Below are 21,127 nucleotides of genomic sequence, written 5' to 3'. Positions count from 1 at the left end.
GTCCTGGGGCTTGAAGCTGAGGTGAGGACCTTCCTGCCCTAGAGACTTGCTGAATCAAAGCTGGGCAATGCTTCTGTCCCAGGAGCAAGGGGTACTCTGCCCAGAGAGGAGCTGGCATGAGGTCACATTGTAAAAATCACTATTAAGAGGCTCCTGGCAGGTCCTTGAATGTGACTGCTCAAGTGCCAGAAATGCAGAATCTGGTATCTTCTTTCTCTCTCTCTCTCTTTTTTTTTTTTAACTAGGTCAGGAGATGGCCAGACAAAATAACTTACAATAGCCCATATGCTTGGTTATATGGTACACCCATGATGCCTCCCTCCAAGGGCCAGGAGGCAGGCGCCCACTACCTCCTGGGTCTTTCTCAGCCAGTATGTGTCCAGGCCTCGGGGATGATTGCAAATAACTGCCTGAATCCGCTAGTCTCCATTGAAGCCCAATGTGATTCATAAAAACAAGAAACCTTGGCGAGACAGAGAAAGCTGAGCACAAAGGCTATTTTACAAGAAATAATGGGTACATTTTAGGTGTGCTAATAGTACTGTGGCTTTGTTTTTAAAAAGTATATGTAGACGAGTGAGCAAGAAAATACTGAATCCATAATTAGAAAAGTATACCTGCTTCATTAAATTATGTAACTGTTTTTTTTTAAAGATTTTATTTATTTGTCAGAGATAGAGAGAGAGAGTACACACAAGCAGGCAGAGAGGCAGGCAGAGGCAGCAAGAGAAGCAGGCTCCCCGCCGAGCAAGGAGCCCAATGTTCGATCCCAGGACCCTGGGATCATGACCTGAGCCGAAGGCAGAGGCTTAACCAACTGAGCCACCCAGGCGTCCCATGTTTTCTTAAACCCATTAAGAATAATTGTTTTTGTTTTGAGTGATCACATGGCTGGCTGGGCCAGGAAACAGCTAAAGACGGATGTATATATAGAAGCCGTCCAGAGTCAGTCTGATGGGCAGGTTAGACCAAGGTGCACCCAGTCCATCGCAGAGCACACACCGCAGCCCCAAGGCCCATGACTTAGCTCAGGCCACTGCCTTTTGTTTTTCTGATCATTTCTAAAAAAAAGGTCTTCTGATAGTAGAAGGTTACCTGTGAGCACATATTGGTTCTACATCTGGTTCTACCCCAGTGATGTTTGTCTTGCCTAAATCTGAAATGCGTTGTTTACATCTTTAGAAGTAGTATAATCTTGTCTCATGAAGAATGATAGCCAGAAAGGCACCTGCAACTCAGGAGGCATGAAAGTGAGGGACTGAGACCGTAAACAGCTCGGACCCCCTTTAGAGTCAGGTCCGACATCCAGCCTGGGATTGTCAGCATTTGTATGGAATCTGTCCCCACTGGGTTTCTTCATATGGTGCTGCTGTTCTTACATACTAGAGTGTAAAAGCCCAAGCCCTTACTGGTTTTTCATTTACATAAATATTTACATAAATAGTTTTAATATATTTCATTTAGTTAATACATCCATAAAAATGGATTTGTTCCTGTTTTGTTCAATTTACCCCAGACCTTTGGTCAGTGCTAATGAATGTGATCTTCAGTCTCACATGGGCTTGTTTTGTATCCCGTGGAAGGTTCTGTCTCGGGGAGGACAGCAGGAATTTGTTGTGATACCAGGGCAAAGTAGCCGACCATTAAGGCAGGGAGGGAGACACAGGCTCATGAATCTTCAATCAGGACTCTAGCATTTTGCATCTCCATGTATTCCTTGGAAAAGGAGTATAAAAATTAGCTCAGAAGTCCTTATAATGAAAAAAGAATTATAAAAATCCTCACCATTTAGGAGTGCAAATAATGGTTCTAAGCACATGGGATCTTGGCCCATATGTTTGACATACAAAATAATCTCCCATCCTTAGAGTCAAAAACGAGAAAAGTTTGATGGCAACAGAGAGACTAGGCAGGTGATGGCCAGACGAGTGAGTCCTGAGGACCGATGCCTCTCCCTGGACAAGGTTGAGAGACCCCGACTCTGGTGCCCATAATCTAATGGGGAGGACAGAGAGTGGACAAACAAGAAAAGCTAAAAATAGCAGGAAGTGCTAAGCAGCATGAGGAATCCTAACCTGGACATATCCGTTCCCCAGGGCTGCTGAAACAAAGCACCACAGACCAGGTGGCTTAGGGCAACAGAAGTTGAGGATCGCCCAGTTCCAGAAGCTAGCGGTCAGAAAGCAAGGTATCCGCAGGACCAGCTGTGTCTGCAGCGCTGGGTCTCATGGCTTCTTCCTGGCTTTTGCTAGTGGTGGCTGGCTGTCCTTCCTGCTGCTGGGCTTGTAGCTGAATCACCCTGATTGCCCCCTGTTGCCACGAGGTGCTCTGCATCCTATGTGTGTTTGAACTTCATGTGGCATTTCCCTCTGTGTGTGCCTCTCTTTTTTTTTTTTTTTTTTAAAGATTGATTTATTAGTGTGGCCAGTTGGGGGAGGGGCGGAGGGAGAGAGTCCTGAAGCAGCCCACCCACACCAAACCGAACCCCCGAACCTGGAGGCTTGATCCCATGACACTGAGATCATGACCTGAGCTGAAATCAAGAGTTGGATGCTTAACTGACTGAGCCATCCACGCACCCCATGTGTCTTTTTGTAAGAACAGCAGCATATTGGATCAGAGCCCTCCCTGAGGACCTCCTCTTAACTTGGTTACAACCACCAAGATCCTATTTCCAAATAAGGTCACACTCTGCCCTACCACGGGGTAGGACTTCAGTGTACCTTTTTGGTGGGCACAAGTCAACCTGTAACATAGGGTCAGAGGATAGAAGGTGCACGGAGCGGAGTGAGAGCATGGTTTGGATAGGCGAGTCAGAGGCCTGGCCAGAGAGAGGACGCACAGGCAGCAAGTGTCGGGAAGAAGAGGTGTGCAGGGCAAGGCGGGGTGCGGGGAGGAGGGGTCTGGGGGTGGGGGAGCCCTGCAGCAGTTTCCAGGTGGTCCTGTGGCCCATGTGGCCCGAGGACCGATAGGTGGGAGACAGGAACTGGCAAGCCTAGTAGAGCACAGGAAGACTCGGGGCTTTATTCTGAATTAGATGGAAGTCACTGGACTGTCTTGAGCAGAGGAGCGTCCCTGATGCGACTGAGGTTTTTAAAGGCAGGGGTGCTCAGGAGGAAGTTGGGAGCTTACACAGGGAGCGGTTTTAATAGTCCGTGTGCTAAGTGCCTTGGTCTGGTGTGGCTACTGTGGCTGTAGGCACTTCTCCCTATAGATGAGGATCGGGTTCTATGAAGCCAAAAGGATTTGTGGCTGGATTTGATGTGGCCCAGGAGAGAAAGGAAGAACCACGTGGGACTCTGAGGTTTTTATCCTGAGCCACTGTGTGAATAGAGTTGTCATAGTCTGGTAAAGGGACAGAGGGAAAGGGGCCAGACAGAAGGGGCCTCCGGAGGTCAGTTTGGACACGTTCAATTGGAGATGCCTGCTAGCTTTCCAAGTGGCTGTGCTGAGTAAGCGCTGGAATATTCAGATCTGGAGTTTTGAGGCAAAGTCAGGACAGGACCAGGCAGCAGCTGGCAGCACAAAAATGCTGCTGGGTCCCAGGAGGCTGTGTCAGGCCACTTAGAGATTGAGTGTCCTAAACGGCTGAGGTGAGCTGCAAGGTAAGCCCTTGGCACTTGGGTCATGCCAGAAAGGACGATGACACTGCCAAAGAGACTGAAAAGGAGTTGTGCGAGACGGAGGTAAAAACAAAATAGAAACCAAAAGCAAAGACGGCGCTGTGTTTTAGGACCCAGGCAAATAGAGTGCTTCAAGAACAGAGTGATTATTTCACAATACATACCAATATCCGATCTTTAGGTCGTACACCTGAAACTAATATATCAATTATATTTTTTTAAATAAGAGCAATCAACACTGTTCGAATGAACATTGTAAGGAATATTTCAAAGCCAGGTTTTTATTACTGAAATATAGTTAACATACATTAGTACATAAATGTCATGTGTAGGACGTACTGATTCAATATTTACATTCATTATGACATGCTCACCGCTGTGACTCGAGTTACCATACAAACTTATTTCAATATTATTGACTCTATTCCCTAGGCTATACTTTGTGGCCCTGTGACTGACTCATTTTGCAACTGGAAGCTCGTACCTCCTCTTCTCCATCTCATTCCCCTGTTCCCTGCCCCCCACCCCTGCTATGCTAACCTGTATTTCTTACATCGATGTGTTTCCTTCACTTTTGTTTTATTTGTTCATTTGTTTTATAGGTTCTACATATAAGTGAAATCATATTTGTCTAACACTGTCTGACTTATGTCACTTAGCGTAATACACCCTAGTTCCATCCATGTTGTTGCAAATGGCAGAATCTCATTTTTTATGGCTGTATACTATTTCATTGTTTTATATATATATGTGTATATATATATGACATCTTTATATATATATAACATCTTTATACATTATATATAATATATTTATATATATATGTGTATATATATATATAAAACATCTTTATATATTCATCGATCAAAGGACACTCAGGTTGCTTCCATATCTTGCCTGTTATAATTAATATTGCAATGAAGGTAGAAATATATATATGTATATCTATCTATCTTAGAATTCGTATTTTAATTTTCTTATAAATACTAAGAAGTGGAATTGTTGTATCATATGGCATTTCTATTTTTAATATTTTGAGGAAGCTTCATACTGTTTTTTTTTTATTAACATATAATGTATTAGTCCTAGGGGTACAGGTCTGTGAATCGTCAGGCTTACACACTTCACAGCAGTCACCATAGTACATACCCTCCCCTATGTCCATAACCCAGCCATTCTATCCCTCCCTTAGCAAGATTAAAGGTCTCTTAATGTTCCCCCACAACCCCCACTCTGCCCTCAGATTTCTCATATCAGAGAGATCATATGATAATTGTCTTTCTCTGATTGACTTATTTTGTTTAGCATAATACCCTCTAGTTCCACCCACATCGTTGCAAATGGCAAGATCTTGGGGTTTTTTGATAGGTGCATAGTATTCCTGTGTGTGTGTGTGTGTGTGTGTGTGTGTGTATCACATTTTCTTTATCCATTCGTCGTCTGTTGATGGACATCTGGGTTCTTTCCATAGTTTGGCTATTGTGGACATTGCTGCTATAAACATGTGGGTTCACATGCCCCTTTGGATCACTACATTTGTATCTTTAGGGTAAATACCCAGTAGTGCGATTGTTGGATTATAGAGTAGCTCTATTTTCAACTTTTTGAGGAACCTCTATACTGTTTTCCAGAGTGGTTGCGCCGGTTTGCATTCCCACCAACAGTGTAGGAGGGTTCCCCTTTCTCTGCATCCTCGCCAGCATCTGTCATTTACTGACTTGTTGATTTTAGTCATTCTGACTGGTGTGAGGTGGTATCTCATTGTGGTTTCGATTTGTATTTCCCTGATACCAAGTGATGTGGAGCACTTTTTCATGAGTCTGTTCACCATTTGGATGTCTTCTTTGCCAGAATATCTATGTCTTCTGTTCATGTCTTGATTAGATTATTCTTTGGGTGTTGAGTTTGCTAAGCTCTTTATAGATTTTGGATACTAGCTCTTTATCTGATATGTCATTTGTGAATATCTTCTCCCATTCTGTCAGTTGTCTTGTGGTTTTGTTGACTGTTTCCTTTGCTGTGCAAAAGCTTTTGATCTTGATGAAGTCCCAATAGTTCATTTCTGCCCTTGCTTCTCTCGCCTTTGGCAATGTTTCTAGGAAGAAGTTGTTACAGCTGAGGTTGAAGAGGTTGCTGCCTGTGTTCTCCTCAAGGATTTGGATGGATTCCTGTCTCACATTGAGGTCCTTCATCCATTTTGAGTCTATTTTTGTATGTGATGTAAGGAAATGGTCCAGTTTCATTCTTCTGCATGTGGCTGTCCAATTTTCCCAACACCGTTTGTTGAAGAGACTGTCTTTTTTTCCCATTGGACATTCTTTCCTGCTTTGTCAAAGATTAGTTCACCATAAAGTTGAGGGTCCATTTCTGGGCTCTCTATTCTGTTCCACTGATCTGTCTGTCTGTTTCTGTGCCAGTGCCATACTGTCTTGATGATGACAGCTTTGTAATAAAGCTTAAAGTCTGGAATTATGATGCTGCCAACTTTGGTTTTCTTTCTTTCTTTTTTTTAAAATTTATTTATTTTCAGCATAACAGTATCATTATTTTTTAACCACACCCAGTACTCCATGCAATCCGTGCCCTCTATAATACCCACCACCTGGTACCCCGACCTCCCACCCCCCCGCCACTTCAAACCCCTCAGATTGTTTTTCAGAGTCCATAGTCTCTCATGATTCACCTCCCCTTCCAATTTACCCCAACCCCCTTCTCTCTAACTCCCCATGTCCTCCATGATATTTGTTATGCTCCACAGATAAGTGAAACCATATGATAATTGACTCTCTCTGCTTGACTTTTTCACTCAGCATAATCTCTTCCAGTCCTGTCCATGTTGCTACAAAAGTTGAGTATTCGTCCTTTCTGATGGAGGCATAATATTCCATAGTGTATATGGACCACATCTTCCTATCCATTCATCCGTTGAAGGGCATCTTGGTTCTTTCCACAGTTTGGCGACCCTGGCCATTGCTGCTATAAACATTGGGGTACAGATGGCCCTTCTTTTCACTACATCTGTATCTTTGGGGTAAATACCCAGGAGTGCAATGGCAAGGTCATAGGGAAGTTCTATTTTTAATTTCTTGAGGAATCTCCACACTGTTGTCCAAAGAGGCTGCACCAACTTGCATTCCCACCAACAGTGGAAGAGGGTTCCTCTTTCTCCACATCCTCTCCAACACATGTTGTTTCCTGTCTTGCTAATTTTGGCCATTCTAACTGGTGTAAGGTGATATCTCAATGTAGTTTTAATTTGAATCTCCCTGATGGCTAGTGATGATGAACATTTTTCATGTGTCTGATAGCCATTTGTATGTCTTTATTGGAGAAGTGTCTGTCCATATCTTCTGCCCATTTTTTGATATGATTGTCTTTTTCAACATTCTTCTGGCTATTTGAGGTCTTTTCTGGTTCCATACAAATTTTAGGATTATTTGTTCCATTTCTTTGAAAAAAAAAATGGATGGTATTTTGATAGGGATTGCATTAAATGTGTAGATTGCTTTAGGTAGCATAGACACTTTCACAATATTTGTTCTTCCAATCTATGAGCATGAACGTTTTTCCATTTCTTTGTGTCTTCCTCAATTTCTTTCATGAGTACTTTATAGTTTTCTGAGTATAGATTCTTTGCCTCTTTGGTTAGGTTTATTCCTAGGTATCTTATGGTTTGGGGTGCAATTGTAAATGGGATTGTCTCCTTAATTTCTCTTTCTTCTGTCTCTGGGCATTGATTTTATATCTTGACACTTTACTGAATTCCTATACAAGTTCTAGCAGATTTGGAGTGAAGTCTTTTGGGTTTTCCACATATAGTGTCTTATCATCTGCAAAGAGTGATAGTTTGACTTCTTCTTTGCTGATTTGGATGCCTTTAATTTTTTTGTTGTCTGATTGCTGAGGCTAGGACTTCTAGTACTATGTTGAATAGCAGTGGTGATAGTGGACATCCCTACCCTGACCTTAGGGGAGACGCTCTCAGTTTTTTCCCCATTGAGAATGATATTTGCTATGGGTTTTTCATAGATGGCTTTGATGATATTGAGGTATGTACCCTCCGTCTCTATACTTTGCAGAGTTTTGATCAGGAAAGGATTCTGTATTTTATCAAATGCTTTGTCACTAAGAATTGCTGCTCTTCTTCTCTTAGATCTCCTGTTGGATTTGTGGATGTTTGCAATGGTTTGATAAGCTATCAAGCTGCTCTCCTGCTACCCGATGTCATCTCAGAGTGCTACTTCTCCGCCATCTTGACTCCTCCCCCAATCATTGGTTTTTATCCTTTATTTTGTTAATGTGGTATATCATGTTGATTGATTTGCAGATACTGACCCATCCTTGATTCAAGGGAATAAATAATTCCTATTGCATCATGATGTATAACACTTTTAATGTATTGTTGACTGTGGTTTGCTAATATTTTTTGAGGATTTTTGCATCCATGTTCATGATGAATATTTGCTTGTAATTTTCCTTTTTTGTAGTGTTTGTCTGGTCTTGGTATCAGAGTAATAGTTTCCTCATAGAATGAATTTGGAAGCAATCCTTCTTCAGTATTTTGGAATAGTTTGAGAAGGTTAGGTATTAACACTTCTTTAAATGTTTGGTAGAATTTACCAGTGAAACAATCTGGTTCTAACTTTTGTTCTTGAGATTTTTTGGTTACTCATCCAATTTAATGATTAGTAATCAGTATGTTCAGATTTTCTATTTCTTCTTGTTTCATTCTTAGAAGATTTTATATTTCTAGGAATTCTTGCATTTCTTTTAGGTTGTACAATTTGTTGGTGTGTCATTTCTCACAGTAGTCTCTTGTGATTCTTTTTATATGTATTGTGTCGGTTGTTACTTCTCTTTAATTCTGATTTTCTTTATTTGGGTCCTGTTTTTTTTCTTCATGTGTCTGGCTGAAGGCTTATCAATTTTCTTTATCTTTTCAAAGAACCAGTTTTCATTTCATCGATATTCTTCTGGGTTTTTTTTTGTGTGTGTCTTTTATTTGCTTTTTACCTGATCATTGTTATTTCCTTCCTTCTACTAACTTTGGGCTCCCCGCCCACCACCCAAGCCCTTTAGGTGTAAAGTTAGATTTGAGACTTCTCTTGCTTCTTGAGTTAGGTCTCTATCTCTATAAACTTCCTCTTAGAACAGTTTTGGTGCATCCCATAGATTTTGGAAAACTGTGTTTCCATCTCCATTTGTCTCTAGGTATTTTTTATTTCTTTTATTTCTTCAATGGCCCATTAGTTGGCTAATAAAATTTTTTTGGCCTCCATATGCTTGTGTTTTCTTCTAGGGTTTTTTTTCCCCCCCTCATAATTGATTTCCAGTTTCATTTTCTTGGGGTCAGAAAAGATGTTTGATATGATTTCAGTCTTCTTAAATTTACTGAAACTTGTTTTGTGGCCTCACATGTGATCTGTCCTGGTGAATCTTCTATATGCACTTGTAAAGAATGTGTTTTCTGTTGTTTTGGTATGTAATGTTCTGTATATATTTGTCTATCTGTCTAATGTATTCCTCAAAGTCACTGATGCCTTATTGATTTTCTGTCTGGATGATCATTGATAGAAGTGGGAGTTTTAGTCCCCTATTCTTGCTGCATTACTGTGAAATTCTCTATGTCTGTTAAAATTTGCTTTTGTATTTAGTGCTCCCATGTTGTGTGCATGGATATTTATAAGTGTTTATACCTTCCAGCTGGATTGATGCTTTTATCAGTATATAATATCCTTCTTTGCCATTTTTACAATCTTCATTTTAAAGTTATCTTTTGTCTGGGAGCCCCTGGGTCACTCAGTCACCTAAGCATCTAACTCTTGATTTCAGCTTGGGTCATAATCTCAAGGTGATGAGCATGGAGTCTGTTTAGGAATCTCTCTCTCCCTCTATCCTCCCTTCCCGATTCACACTCACTCCCTTTCTCTGAAATAAATAAACAAACAAACAAACTCTTTTGTCTGGTATAAATATTTTTACCCCAGGTATTTTTTTTTAATCTCCATTTGTATGGATAATCTGTTTTTATCCCTTCACTTTTGGTTGGTGTGTGTGTCTTTACCTCTGAACTAAGTCTCTTATATTCAGCATAAAGATGGGTCTTGTTTTTTAAATTATCACTTACCCTATGTCTTTTGATTGGAGCACTTATCAACATTTAAAGTAATTATTGACATATATACTTACGGTGTTTTGTGCATTGTTTTCTTGTTGCTTTTATAGTTCTCTTTTCCCTTTCTCATCCATTGCTCTCTTGTGACTTGATGACTTTCTTTAGTGCTATGTTTAGAAATCTCTCTCTCACTCTTTTGTAAAATTTTTCTAGGTTTTTTGTTTCTGGCTACCATGAAGTTTATATATAACATCCTATGTATATAGCAATCTATTTTAAGTTAATCGTTGCTTAAGTTTGAACACATTTTAAAGGCACTATGCTATATTTTTACCTTTCCCATGTTTTACATATGTGACATCATATTACATTTTTTTGGCATGTGTATCCATTAAATAATTATTGTAGATATAGTTGATTTTACCACTTCTGTCTTTTTTTTTTGTAAATATTATTTAATTTATTTGACAGACAGAAATCATAAGTAGGCAGAGCAACAAGCAAAGAGAGAATGGGAAGCAGGCTCCCACTAAGCAGAGAGCCTGATGTGGGGCTCAATCCCAGGACCCTGAGATCATGACCTGAGCTGAAGGCAGAGGCTTAACCCACTGAGCCACCCAGGCGCCCCACTACCTTTGTCTTTTAACCTTCACAAGAGCTTCATAGGTGGTTGGTCCACTTCCTTTACTCCATTTGCTTTTACTAGTGAGATTTTTTCTTTCACAATTTTCTTCCACTTATTGTTCCTCTTAAATAGTCCCTTTAACATTTCTTATAAGGTCAGTTTAGTGGTGATAAACCCTTTTAACTTTTGTTTGTCTGAGAAAATTGACCTTTTTTTCAATGTTGAATGATAATCTTGTGAGGTAGAGTATTCTTGATTATAGTTTTTTCTTTTGGCACTTAGAATATATTATAACACTCCCTTCTGGCCCGTGAGGTTTCAGCTCAAAACCCTACTGTTTTGTGTGTTCCCTTGTACACAACTAGTTGCTTTTCTCTTGCTGCTTTCAAGATTCTATATCTTTAATTTTTGATATTCAATTGTAATGTGTCTTAGTATGGGTATCTTTGGGTTCATCTTGTTTCAGGCTTTCTGTGCTTCTTGAAATTGAATGTCTGTTTCTTTCTCCAGGTTAGGAATGTTTTCAGCCATTATTTTTCAAATAAATCTTCAGTCCTTTTCTGTCTTCTGGCAACTCTATAACGCAAATGTTACTATGCTTAATGTTGTCCTAGAGATTCCTTAAGCTATTATTATTTTTTTAATCTTGTGTGTTATTCCCAGTACCCTGTCTTCCAGATCATGGATCCACTTTTCTGCATTTTCTGATCTGCTATTGATTCCCTTTAGGGTATTTTTTATGTCCGTTATTATATTCTCCAACTCTGATTGGTTCTTTTTAATATTTTCTTTCTCTTTGTTGAAGTTCCCACTGTTTTCATCCATTCTTTCCCTGAATCCAGTGAGCATCTTTATGACCTTGACTTTGACCTCTTTATCAGATAGAGTGCTTATATCTTCATTTTGTTTAGTCCTATTTGAGGATTTGTCTTGTTCTTTTGTTTGGAATATATTCCTCTGTCTCCTCGTTCTCTCATTCTCTATGTTTGTTTCTATGTTTTAGGGAGAGGAGCTACATCTTCCAGCCTTGAAGAATATTGTGTCATGTAAAGTGTGTCCAGTGAGGCCTGGAAGTGCAGTCCTTCTTGGTCACCAGAACCAGACATTCCAGGGTCACCTTGTGTGGGCTGCATGTGCCTTCCTGCTGTGGCTGGAACACAGCTGCTGTTGGCATACTTTTGGGTGAGGCTAGTCATGTGGGGGCCACTTTGGGGGTGCACTGCTCCTAGCAGAGGTCAGCGACCTGATGGAGTTAGGCAGGAGCTGTCAAAGTAACAACCTATTCCTTGAGTAGAAGTGTTTCTTCTTAGAAATTGCTATTTTAAGAAAATGATACTTTAAGAAATGGTAAGAGGGTATTTTGGAGTGAGTCTCTCAAAGAGAGTAGGGAAAGGAAAGCCTCTCATCTTTATATTTTCTTCTCCCAAGTGTCATTGCTTTCTTACCTTCTCAACGTTGTTCTTGGCAAAGTGTATGTATTCTTGTGGGGTGTTCCATGAGGAACCAAAAAATTAGAGTAGGGCATGTTCATCACTTTATATAACTCACTAGGGAAGCCCTAAGCTACTCAGCCAATTTACGGTGTAGTTATTTTCATGCAACCCTCATGTCGGACTTTTACCCTTAACTGTCCATGAGAAGAAAAAGGCAAACAGCTACAGATCTTTATATTAATGACAGTATTCATATATAGTCTTCCTTTGAGCAGCTGTCAATGATTCTGCTAGTGAATTTGTTCTTTTTTAAACTTCTCCAACATAATTCTAGTCTATAGAATTACAGAGGTTAATAGTTAAATTACTTTTATTAAGGGGTGATTGCAATCCTCAGTGCCAAAAGGTTACAGTCCTTTGTCTTGTTTACTTCTTATTTTATAACATTTATTCATTTATTTTGGAGACAGGCTTTTGACCAGTGTCTCTTCACTTAGGGATTCTAATGTATGCCTTGGAAAAGCATACCCAGCCCTTCCAGGAAGGTTGTACTCGCCTCGCTGGCATCATGTTCTGTTTGATTTGGAACTTCTTGTCAAAGCCTGGGGCGTATCACACAAAGAAACCATTTAGACAGGGTGTTATGCATGAGATTTTGGTGGGGGGGGGGCGGGGAGAAGAAGAAGAAGAAAAAGAAAAGAAACTGTTACAATATGCTAATTTTTTAAGTGACTCAAGAGACAACAGCATGAACCAGGGAAGACTCTAGACCTGACATCCAAGGATCTGTTTCTTAGATAACTTCTTAGTAACCTGCAGTGAGCTGCTTGGCATCTGTGCTCAGTTATTTCACCTGTAAATTAGGAAGAATATTAGCTTCATTGCTTCCATTACAAATTTATCATGGAGATCACCGTGAGACGTTATCACAAGACAACCACAAAATAGCAAGTAGCACTTACTTATTATGGGCCAGACAATATTTTCAGTGTGTTAAATGTATTAACTCATGTAATCTTCCACAAGTATTGATAAGATAGTCATTGTTAACCTATAATTCTCAATTTATTGATGAACGAACAGAGAGAGGGTAGGTAACATCCTGCTGTGACATAGCTAGTAAGTGGCAGTCAGGATCTGAAGTCAATAATGATATTTAATGATGTGTGAATTTTATCACTTATTTCTCCATAAAACATACTACTATGCTATCATCTCAAAAACACAATGGTAATGGGCTTTTGCTTTTATTTATCTGTAATATAAATTTTTCAGATCTTTGGAAAATAATTTACATAGGTAGAAAAGTCATGTTCTTTAAGAAGTTAGACATGGAGTTTGGGAATCACTCAGTCCCAGGTCTGTCTGTATGCCTTATGGGGTCAGGAAGCTGGCTCTTGTAACTTAGTGTCACTGTTATCAGACCTTGGACCAATTCCATCATCAGGTAGATGGACCAACTATACAGTTAGATCAGTTGCTATGTCTATTTGTTGAACAAGTCAAATTACTTTGCAGGGATAATACCACATTTGGATGCATAATATCCCTTATTAGTTTCCTGAGAAACAGAGTCCCACAGGATCTGAGAGGTTAGAAGTCAGGTGAGTTGCACTGTCTAAATTCCATAGGATTTACAGCCAGTTGTGGTCATTTTTGATACCCTGGATTCCTGTTCCATGATAAAGAAAACACATCAAATTCGACGTTAGCTCAGAAGTCCATGAATCCCATAGGCACAGTGCATTCGAAATGCCTGCAAAGCACCAATGACGGACATTCTCATGGTACAACGGAATGTGCTACCCTAAGTCAAGTGCAGTGATTTTCCCTCTGTTGCAAAACTGAGACTTAAGTGCACAACTGACGTTGCTGGATGAGTGCACTCATGTTGATTTGACATGTTCCCGGTGGTTACAGAGCTTCTCCTTCTAGAAGGCTGGGGAAATAATGTGCATGTGTGTGCCACTGCCCACCCTCCTCTGTCATTAGAACTTTGGGGGTAAATAAGGCAAATGTGCAGGATCAGGGGAGATCTTGGTGAACAGCAGGTTCAGCAGCAGGCACTGGGGACTCACCTTGGAGTCTGGGGCTCAAGGACACAACTGTGCTCTCTGGAAGGACTGAAGAAGCTCAGCAGGACCCATGACCCAGAGCAGCTAGAGTAGCGGAAGGATGGGAGATAATAAGAGACTCAGACCTAGGGAAAGAAAGAAGGGTCTCAAGGGGTCCCGAAGCCATGGAAAAGAACAGGGCTCAGACAGCAAGACATATAAGCCCAAAGAAGGCAGCAGACTGAAGAGTTGATGTTGATGGATACTGGGATCAGAGTGGGGTTGGTTCCAGAGTCTGGGCTCAGCTGAACTAAAAGCGGAATCTGAATGGCTCCTGTTTCAAAGGGCACAGGGCAACATGCAAAGGAAGCCAAGCTTACCATTAAGCGGTGGAGTCCAGAGCAGCTAGATTTTTAGAGCCTTAAAGTTTGGCTTCATGAAATGCTCACAAACTGTTCACATGCCTGTAACTAGCCCAGATCAAGAGAGAATGTTCCTGGAAATTCCCCTCATGTCCCCTCCTGGTCATCTCACCCCTTCAAGGACAATTACTACCAGACTTCTAAACTCAGGGGTTGGTTCAAACAGGAAGTTTCTAAAAATTGAGTTTCTGGCACTTATAAATCAGGAAATCAGCATTTCTGCCACCCTTTGAGGTCTCAGATCTGGCAAGTGTGGGCATGCACTCTCTGCAGGCAGGGAGTTGTCCCTGCTGAAGCAGGAGCAGCTGTCCCTTAGGGAGGCCCTGGCCTCACCAGGCCCACTTGGCTGATCTTCTGTGGTCACCTGCCTGGCCCACCCGTATAAGAGCTTGCAACACTTACCTTTCTCTATTTCTTGATCCCCGTTTATACTTTTGACCACCCCGAGTCTTAAGTACACCAAAATAATATTAGCTGAATAAATACATCAAAAAGGAAAAAAATTTCTTCTGCTTTATCACTCTTTCTCATTTTCTACAAATGCCCTGTATTTGCATAATCTTGGCCAAGACTTGTGTTTCTATCTATTTAAAAAATATACAGGATCCTTAGCTACATAGGTAACATACTTTACATTGCAGTAAGAGTCAGAAGACTTGAATTCTACTCTCACATTCTGCCACCAACCAGCTGAGTGCAACAACGTCTCTTTTTTTAAATGTATAATGTAAGAATTTTACCTAAATGACCTCTCAGGGCCCCGTAAGTTGGGACATTTAGTAATTTTGTGGGCATATAGTGAGGTTGCCCTTGAGTTCGTGCAGACAGAGGGGAGACTGAAACTGCATGATCTTCTTCTCATCCTTGCTGGGCAAACACAAGTCCGAGGCTGTGCAGGCATGTGGAACATTCTGGAGCCCAGAGGCATAGCAAGTGAAGGAAAGTGGGAGCCATCCTCCCTGGATGCAGGCAAGCAGGGGTGGACATCTATGGAGAAAGGAAAAACAGTATAAAATAGACTCTAATTAGATCATCTTTTTATTATCACACTTTGCCAGCAATTATCAACAACGTTGGTGATCAAATAATCTCCTACCCCCCCAATATTTTGTTGGCCAAGTTCTAAACCATTGCTATAGTTACTGTTGAGCTTTTAATAACTTCTTTGGAAATTTTAAATGAGCACGGATTTGGGGCACCTGGGTGGCTCTGTCGGGTAAGTGGCCAGCTGGGTTTTGGCTCAGGTCATGATCAGGGTCATAGGATGAGCCCCCTGTCGGGTTCGTTGTTCAGTGGGGAGCCTGCTTGAGATTCTCTCTCTCTCCCTCTGCTCCTTGCCCTGCTCATGTGCATGCTCTCTCTCTAAGTCAAATCTTTAAAAAATAAAAAATAAATGAGGGAATATTTGGGACTTACTTCTTCTTAAGCTTTGTATGCTATATGGACAACATCCATATGGACATTGTCCATCCAGATACACCCAGACTCTGCTGTGTGCACTCCTTTGGGAGAAAGTTCATAGTGGCTTGAACTCCTCTGAGAGGGTTTATGGTGCAGTTCGTGTCTGTATTCCCTGGAGATGACAATCTCCTGCATTTAAACAGTAAATTCAGAATGAACAGTGATGTCTCTGAGGCCACAAGGATGGGCAACAACTTTGAGCGGCTCTGATGCTGCCATTCTCTGTGATCCCTGAGGGACTGCGAGACAGGATGAACTACAAGAAATAGTCTTGTTATTTGGCAAGTGCAAATTTTAGCTCATAATGTGCAATGAGGTAAATTGCTGAATTGGAGTAAAATCTTTGAAAATGAAATATCTTACCTCTCAGTGAGTCATTGTTTTCCAACAGAAGGATGAACTAAGAAAATAATGATAATTCCTGAAAATATTTTCATGGAGGAGAAGAGTGTCCAAAGTTTACCTTTTTTAGGTGCAGAATCCTCCGGTTCATTACGACTTGAGTTGCATTTTTCTCTCTTCACTTTTGTCCTAGTTACTGGCCAACCGCTTCCCAAGAACAAGCGTCCAAAGGAGCCTGGAGAGAATAGAATCAAGCCTACCAACAAGAAGGTGAAACCCAAAATTCCTAAAATAAAGGACAGGGATGCAGCTGATGCCCCACCAAAGACTCAATCTATAATGATACATATGATGGATAAAGGCCGCTTCCAGAAGCCTGCAGCAACCCTGAGCCTGACTGCAGGCCAAACTCTAGAGCTTCGATGTAAAGGGAACAAGATTGAATGGAGTTATCCTGCCTATCTTGACACCTTTAAGGACTCTCGCCTTAGGTGAGCATTTGTTTGTTTATTTTTACTTACGTTGGTCCAGGGTTTAGTGTTAAATATGGTGTTGTTTCTGCCATCTACCATTTCACCCTCACAGCTTATATAAAAATGAAAGCTCAATGAGTAAAAGCCATAGATTTTATTTCTTTGTCCTTTTTTAAAAAAATTACTGCAAATACTATTCACATGGGTTAAAATGGTGAAATTTTATTGGAAGCCAAAAGACAAATAGTTGAAACCACGATGCATAGATATTGAAGAATTCATACCATAAAAATAATGAGCCCAATCACTGCTTTCTGTTATTTTGTATGTGATCATAATGAAAACCGAAATGATCTAACTGGAGATGCCTGTAAGCACATTGAGGAGAAGGCAACTTAAACTGATTTTGAACTTCTCAGCTGCTTCTGATTTGTGTTTACTTTCCCGAGTATGTGAGGTTCACGTTCAGAGCCTCGGTTGCTGAGAGGGTTACGTTTGAATGAGTATCTTCCGGTGCCTGGTTTCTTGCACAAGAAAAGTGGCGAAGATGATGCTTAGGAAAAGTGTTAAAAAGCAAGAACACAGAGCACACTTCAGTGGGTCCTGGTAGGACCCCAGGGCCTTAAGGGCTGAGGTTCCAGCGCATCTTTGTGGGGGTTGCCCAGAAATCCCCGGGGTTCCTTTTTCTCATGCACAGAATGAAGGGGATCTGACTGCATGACTTCTAAGAATCTTTCCAGCTTTTTCTTCATATGATTCAGGAAAAAAGCAATCTATGCAGGATATTGTCTGGGATGACTCAAATGGAGAAAGAATGAGGATCTTAGGATCAAAAATTTGGGGCGTTCCTGAGAGGTTCATTTTCCATACAAACTCCACCCCGAGACATCTTCCCTCCCCTCCAGGCCACAGAACATGGCAGCTGGGACACTAAACTGGGGAGCATCCTTGCCTTCCCCCTCAACTCCCCTCATGCCCCCACATCCTCAATCCGTGAACCCGTCCAATCACAGTCCCAGCCAATGTTGTCCCTCATCCTCAATTCTGAAACGCAGTAACCACACCCAGATGTCCTCCTGGACTTCTTCTCACAGCCACTGGGCTGAGGTCTTAAGATCTGAACATGACCTTTCCCTACTTAAAGAGCAGAGCTCCACTGGGGATAAAGTCCAACATGTTCACCTAATTGATGAGACCCTCCCTGAGCTCAGAATCTCTGTAGAGTCACCTCTAATCTCTAGATTAGTATCTCTGCTTTCACTAGCCTGGGCTCCTGTAAGATCATCAAATGTGCCCAGCTCCCTCTGGGCCCCCTCGTCAACCTGGCCAACTTCAACCTGCCTGTGGCTTTCTCAGGGAAGCCTGTCCCGCTTCCCAGGGTTTGCTTTCCCAAGGCCCAGGATGCATCCTCTTTTGATCACTCTTTATACTTAGGACTCCTTTTTAAAAAATCTGTGTTTTTCATGGGGCTTAACTGAGTCCTTGGCATTTAGCTTTAGCTATCGAGTGACTAGACAATCTTCTCCCACTTCTGACACACATACACCTTAGAGAATGAACAAGTTAAAATATATACAAGTAATATCTCTCCATCTCACTACCTTCTTGTATTAAGACTCTTTCCCATTTTATTCTGAGGATACTCTTCTGGTGTCAGGAGATGTAATCTTGTAGACTTTTCCTTGAGGGATATTGGGAGATATGGAATGGAGAATAGAGAGTGGTGTGTGTGTGTGTGTGTGTGTGTGTGTGTGTGTGTGTGTTAAAGTATGTGTGTGCATCCCCTGCTTGGGAATCTGGAAAGATTTACTACCATTTACTACCTTTCAAATGATTTAGTTCCCAAAGGGAGATTTACATACTTAAAAAAAACCAAAACCCTCAGAATTGAGCTTTTTAAAATCATTCTGAACAGTTAATCTTTGACTTACAGTATATTTTTAGAAGATTTTATTTATTTATTTATTTGACAGACAGATCACAAGTAGGCAGGGAGGTAGGCAGAGAGAGAGGAGGAAGCAGGCTCCCCTCGGAGCAGAGAGCCTGATGTAGGGCTCAATTCTAGGACCCTGGGATTATGACCTGAGCCGAGGGCAGAGGCTTTAACCCACTGAGCCACCCAGGTGCCCCGACTTACAGTATTTTAAACCTAGATGATTGGCCCTTGAAGATATAGTATTTTCCAGAAATATTTTCAAAGTTGTATTAGCCAGAATACTTTTGAAAATATCTTAAGGACTCAAAGTAAAGTGAACATGAATCTGAATCAAAAAGAACTATCTAAGAGCTAAAAAACCCAATTTTGACTTTGTAACATTAAATTGTATTCATTCAAAGCCCAGTCAGGGTTTTATAAGAAAGTAAAGACAGATGTGGGCTTCCAAGACTTTACCAAAAAATGTGAAAAATGTGAAAAACATCTAGTCCTAACTATTTCAAACAACAACAACAAAATCACAAGTTATTTGACACCAGAGATTCAACAAATCGACTCTTGACATCTTTCCCAGAACGTGGTACCTTTTGGAGAGAAGAGAAGTATTCATCTTGTGTTTTCTTTTCCTGTGGAATGAGTTCTTACCAGTGTTCTGACAGCTTTGGGCTTGGAAGCCCCCCAGGTGTGTTTCCAACAAAGCCTGGTCATTTTAAGCAGTTTTGGTAGCTTTCTGAAACAAAGTTCACAATGCTACCACATTTGTCCATCAGTCTTCTGACCAGAAGAGGGGAATGAGTTATGGAACAGAGAGGTCAGGCAGAGGCATAGCTAGGCTTAATCCTGCCTTTACCACTAGGCAGCAAAGTGCTCTTTGAGCAGCAATTTGCCTAGAACCCACTTTCCTCATCTGGAATATGGATATTATATTACCTAATGTAAGTGCTGCCTGGCCTATGGCAAATGTTCAATAATCTGCAACTAATCATTACCAAGCAGTGAGTATTTCTCAAGCATGATCATCAAGGGTTCTTTTGGGACAGTTAATTCTGATCAAGACTCAAATCAGAGAATGTTGCACAGCCGATGTAATTTATAATTTAGAATATCCAGAAAATACGGTACACCTCTTTCCTTTTTCATTGAACTGATCAATTCTTTGTGATCTGGGGCCTATCCCCACCTTCCCCCCATGAACATGTAAGCCCCTGCTGGGAAATATCCATGTTTGTTTGGTTCATCATCCTATTCCTAGCACCCTGAAGAGTGCCCAACACACACCAAAACTCAGGGAACAGTTTTTTGGTTTCCCCAGGGGTTTGGTGGTCATTTCAGAAGCCAGTTCCTGGGCATGCATTTGTTCATTCAACATTCAAAGATAAATATACTTAGCACGATGGGTGCGCTGCACATATGGGTTGGGGAGTGACAACAAAATGTGACTATGTTTTATATCTACGGTGCTGTGCCACCTAGGATCCGTCCCCACTCTCTCAGAGCCTGTCCTGGCTTCACCTTATGGAGCCATTTTGTCAGCTGATCTTTCCACCCCCACCCCCAGGAACTTCTCCCGCTTTATCCGTCTTGCCTCCTTCTATGCTCATCAGACTCCAGGGTCTGTTATTTCTACCAACCTCTTGAATCCATCCTAAGTAAGTTATGTTACCCTTTGTTTTTCCTTTTGGAAATGTACAACCCCATGAACCTGTTCGCCCACTTCTTCTTGCCCACACTTGGGTACTGAACCCTGGTGGAGGAAAGCATACAGCTGGCCAGGCGGGTGCCATTAGACTGTGGTCACTTCATTTGTGTCGGGCACTGCTGGATAGATTTTTCTAGAGAGCTCACTTTTTCTCTCTTCCTAAATCTCTGATCTTTTCCATCTCTCTCCTTTGAGCTAATGAAATTCTCCCTAATTTACTGAACAGTTGGAGCCCTCGAATTGCCTTGACTCCATCTTACCACATCCATGCCTTCCCTACTCTGACGGTTCTAGTAGAAGAAGGGTTGTTCCTCCGGACTAAGGCCAATCCCTGTCTGTGTCCTGGATATCACCCATGCATGCATTCTCAGGAGACTTGAGATATAAGTTACTGTCTCCCTGTTGGGCATCTTCAACCTCCCCTTCTCAACAGGATCCCTCCCATGAGCCTTCTCTGTATTAAGAAATCCGGCCTTAGCCCCCATATGCCTCCAGCCACTGTCCTCTCTCACCTTCAGAACTGGGCCCCTTGGAAGAGTCTCTCTCCACCCTCATGGTCTCCACTGTCCTCTCCTATCATTCTCCACCAAGACCACCTGACTCCTGCCCCACTACTCTACATGCATTTAATCACCAAGGTCAAGGTCCTTAAACCCAGGGTTTTCTTTTCAGTCCCCATGTGACTTGCCCCACCAGGTCCATTCGACAGAAAGGAACACTCTGCTTTTGGCTTCCACAGCATTATTTCCTGCCAGTTTTCTTCCTGCCTCCTGGGCCCCTCCTTGAAGTTTGCTTCACCAGCTCTGCATTGTCCACTCTCCCAAATATTAAGTGTTGGTTCTGTGTCTTTTTCTCTTCTCAGTACAGGCTACCACTTGCTTTCCATTGATCATATGACAGACCTGAATCATTCTGTTGAGCTCCCGATCTGACTGTCCAGCATC

At 41.5% G+C, this 21,127-nt stretch overlaps 1 protein-coding gene across 1 annotated transcript in view; it reads left to right on the top strand.

The window, feature by feature from the left end:
* Positions 1–21,127, top strand: part of PDGFRL (platelet derived growth factor receptor like) — a 68,953-nt gene that overhangs the window by 1,310 nt on the left and 46,516 nt on the right. Inside the window, exon 2 of the mRNA XM_032329327.1 lies at positions 16,269–16,566. Within this exon, the coding sequence (XP_032185218.1) occupies positions 16,269–16,566 (298 nt within the window). The remainder of the gene's footprint in view (positions 1–16,268; positions 16,567–21,127) is intronic.

The sequence above is a fragment of the Mustela erminea genome, chromosome 21 (genome assembly GCF_009829155.1).
Source record: "Mustela erminea isolate mMusErm1 chromosome 21, mMusErm1.Pri, whole genome shotgun sequence".
Taxonomy (NCBI): Eukaryota; Metazoa; Chordata; class Mammalia; order Carnivora; family Mustelidae; genus Mustela; species Mustela erminea.
The sequence above is the reverse complement of the archived record's forward strand: the minus strand, read 5'-3'. Positions and strand labels throughout refer to the sequence as shown.